The sequence below is a fragment of the Micropterus dolomieu genome, linkage group LG23 (genome assembly GCF_021292245.1).
Source record: "Micropterus dolomieu isolate WLL.071019.BEF.003 ecotype Adirondacks linkage group LG23, ASM2129224v1, whole genome shotgun sequence".
NCBI lineage: Eukaryota > Metazoa > Chordata > Actinopteri > Centrarchiformes > Centrarchidae > Micropterus > Micropterus dolomieu.
The window spans coordinates 5,317,561-5,321,285 of record NC_060172.1 but is presented as its reverse complement, the minus strand read 5'-3'; the positions used below and the strand labels follow the sequence as shown (position 1 = coordinate 5,321,285).

The 3,725-nt window shown below is 45.7% G+C and overlaps 1 protein-coding gene across 1 annotated transcript in view; it reads left to right on the top strand.

The window, feature by feature from the left end:
* The window catches only part of LOC123963037 (odorant receptor 131-2-like), a 10,412-nt gene that overhangs the window by 217 nt on the left and 6,470 nt on the right, over positions 1 to 3,725 (top strand). The window contains exon 2 of the mRNA XM_046039559.1: positions 3,567 to 3,725. This exon is cut by the window's right edge and continues 685 nt beyond it. Within this exon, the coding sequence (XP_045895515.1) occupies positions 3,567 to 3,725 (159 nt within the window). The remainder of the gene's footprint in view (positions 1 to 3,566) is intronic.

The following is a 3,725-nucleotide window of genomic DNA, read 5'->3' as shown; positions in this document are numbered from 1 at the left end:
AGTCTTCTTCAATACAAAATAATGTTCATTTAGTAAATTATGGTCCCATTTATTTTAAAATAGACCACAAAGCAGATTATGTTTCAGGGCGGGATTATTTCTGATTGACAAGTCGTTACCATAGCGACCTGTCAATCAGGCTAGAGCTAACTCGTACCCTCGGCACTGTGTAAATTTAACCAGCACAATTGAAAAAGCTTATGAGGAGTTGGCTGTTCACTTTCTCTGGTGAGTACATTTAGTTTTAAGACTGTTGTTCGCTAGACAAAATGATCAGCCCTGTTAAAATGACAGTTAACGTGAGTTACAGTTGCACCTAGCTAAGCAAGCTAGCTAGCTCCGCACACGGCTGTAAGCTCCGCCATATCGTCACTTCCAGGCACTTCCTGGTTGCAAAAATTAGACATATCGGCCAAATTGAGCCTTCAAAACGACAGTCCACAAACCAACGGGTGACGTCACGATGACTACGTCAATTTCTTATATACTGTCTATGCTTGAGCCGGCCATGCTTGCCTCGAAAGTGGGTTTTTTAATTGATAAATAATTTAGTTTTTTAAATAGCAGAAACAATGTAAAAAAAATTGCATTGTGCCAGATAGAGGTGAGAGCTAATTTACACCTTTAGGCCACATGTGCAAAACAAATGGTGGTTATCTCTCCTGATGCTACTTGAAGCCTAAACCTCTCTTCACCCCAGAGCCTCCGCTGGCCAGCTCCTCGTTCTCACTGCTACTCTTTGGCCTGTACCCCAGGGTCACGTAGAATTAGCTGATCTGCTCTCCAGAAACTCTTTTGTGTGGATTTGTTTCAGCCTTTCTCAGTAAGTGTGCTCGCTTTAGTTCTGTTCCTGTGTCCTGCATTTGGGTCCTCAACCTGTTCACACACAGCGCAAATCCTGACAGAATTTACAATCAGCAATCCTTTGTAGGGACCCGCCTGGTTCCCATTCAGAGGTTCAACCCGAGTCCCGCTTCTGGTTCTCCGTCGGTGGTCCGACCAACACCTGCTTCTCCGTTGGTGAGTCTAACCAAATCCTGCTTCTGGTTCCCCGTCGGCTGTCTGACTGACGATTGCTTCTGGTTGTTCATTGGTTGTCTGACCAACTCCTGCTTCTGGTTCTCTGTCGGTGGACTGCATGACGATTGCTTCTGGTTCTCTGTCGGTGGTCCGCCTGACGATTGCTTCTGGTCCTCCGTTGGTGGTCCAACGGACTCCTGCACCTGGTTGTTCGTCGGTGGTCCAACTAACCCCCCATCCAGCCCCCAATGCACCAACGCCGGTTTCTCGTCTAGTGGTCCAGTTATCGGCTTCCAGTCCAGCTTCTCTGTTACCGGTTCCTAGCCCAGTCTCCCAGTTGCCAGTACAAAGCCCAGCTGTGCAGTTGCCTACCTCGTTGCCGGTAGGCAGCCCAGCTGTCCAGTTGCCCGCCCCATTGCTGGTTTTCCAACCCTCAGGCTGACCCCTGGATCCGATCTGCCTCTTGGGTCAACCTCCAGGCCGACCTCCTGACCTGTTATGCTTCCCTGCGGGTCAACCTTTAGTTCTATTCTGCCCTCCTTAGCCTGTCGGGTTGACCTAAGGGTCATCTCCCTGAACTGTCTGGCCCCCCTGCTCAGGCCTCAGGCAACCCGCGTGAGGCCTCCCTGTCTGGTGCCCATGTTCTGTTCTCTGCCCATCTGCTTGTTATTCCTGTCTGACCCTGGACTCACTGCTTTAAGACCGTTTTGTTTTCCTAATGTTCAGTCGGTGGTTCATCCAACTCCTGTCCCTGCTGTCAAGCCACAGCAACTTCCTGTCCCACCTGCAACTCTCTGCCTACAGAGGTTTTCTGTCCTATTCTCAAGCCTCCGGAGGGTTTCCCCTCTGGCTGTCAGCCACCTGGCCGGTCATCCTCCAGACCTGACTCCTCAGTTCAGCCATCTGCCTAAAGTCTTCAGCTCCCCTCCAGTCCAGCCTTCAGGCAGGTTTTTTTGCACCTGTATCACTTGCCATCCTCCAGACCTACCTCCTCTCCACCCTGGTTTGACTTGAACTTTTTGTTCTGAACTGTTTTGGACAAATATTTGATTTTGTTTGAGAACTTTGTGGTGAAAGAATTTAACAGGGAAGGGGATGTCAGTTTTGGGTATGTGTGTCTTGCGTTTTTTTGGTAATTGCCTGGCTCTGTAGTCTCCCTCTTTGTCCTTGATTATGTTTTGTATGTTTTGTTTAGTTATGCATTCCATCTGTGTTTCCTGTTTTATTTTGTCATGTGTCTTTTGTTCGTGTCTTGCTGTGTTTCCTTTCATTCCCGTTTTTCAGTGTGTTCCACCTTTGTTCAATCCCTTTGCTCCCTTTGTTTCTGTATATAAGTCTGGGTGTTCCCTTTGTTCATTGTTTGTTAGTTAATGCTGTCCCCAGTCTTTTTCGATGATTCAGTTGTGTTTTCAGATTTACAGATATGCTCCCTGGATTTATTATGTTTATGGATTTGCAATCATTACCTGTTCACTGTTCACTGGATTAATTTTACTTAGGTTCTGGACTTGAACACTTGGATTATTGGATATTGCGTAGCATGTTTGGGCCCAAATCCCTGTTTTCCTGTCTCTGTCTGTCTTGGCACTTGGCAACCGTGACACCTACTGTCTTTATTGTGTGGTAGTGACTCAACGACAGATTGTAAAATGAAGCAGCTGACATGAGTTTCCTGTACAGGGTGAGTAGAACCACTGCTACTCTGTGTAGAAAAGAGCCAGTTTAGGTGGTTCAGCATGTGATTTGCATGCAGGTCAGAAAGTCGCTGAGTGGATTACACATCCCACCTGTCCTGGGAAGGTCTTGTGATCTGGCAGAGCTGAAAGGACGTAGATGGGGAGAGTGAAAATATGTTGTACTGTACAAATGTGCATTGTTGCACTAAAACATGAAATCAAATGACTGTGTATCACAGACATTCATATTTTTTGCCCCTGACCACATCTGAGTATCCCCTGAAACTTGTCTGATCATGCATTTATGTTTATCTACAGTACAGCTTCACATTTAGGTAAAGTAGGTTTACAATAGCCTGCATCAAAACATTCTTGTGATTGTTTAAGTACTATGGGCGAAGAGAGAAGCAATGTTGCAGGTCTGTTGTGGCACAAAAGTTTGGACAGAATTTGGACTTTCTGGCTTCATTTTAAGGCAAAAGGATTGAAGAAGGAAACAGAAATGAATAATACCAGCTTCCTCATTGGTCCTCAGGTTGGTTAGAGGCTGTTCTCTTCTGTTAATGATCTGCTGACATGTGATGGTGTCACACGAACTTGGTGTGAGGACAGAAATCATAAAGAACATGTGAGGTTTGGGAAACCTTGCAGAACAGCTCTGCCCACACGGTAACGAGCACGGCATCTAACCTGCTGACTGTTTTCACAGAAAGAAATGATGTGGATGATTCTGGGTTCTGCTCTAAAGATCACTGTTCACTGTTTTTAGGAATACAAACTGGACTGGATTCACTGTGCTTTTATCTGATTACATCAACAAGAGGATTTTCATGTCTTTACTGTTGCTTTAAGATGTCATATGCAAATCAGACTCAGTATCTGGGGTTACTGGAAAGAGTGTCATCTTCCATTGTGACTACAGTGCCATGTTGTGTGTTTCTCTTCATTAATGGGACCTTGTTATTCACCTTGAGGAGTAAACCAGTGTTTTGTGCGACTCCCCGTTACATTCTTCTGTTTAACCTCCTT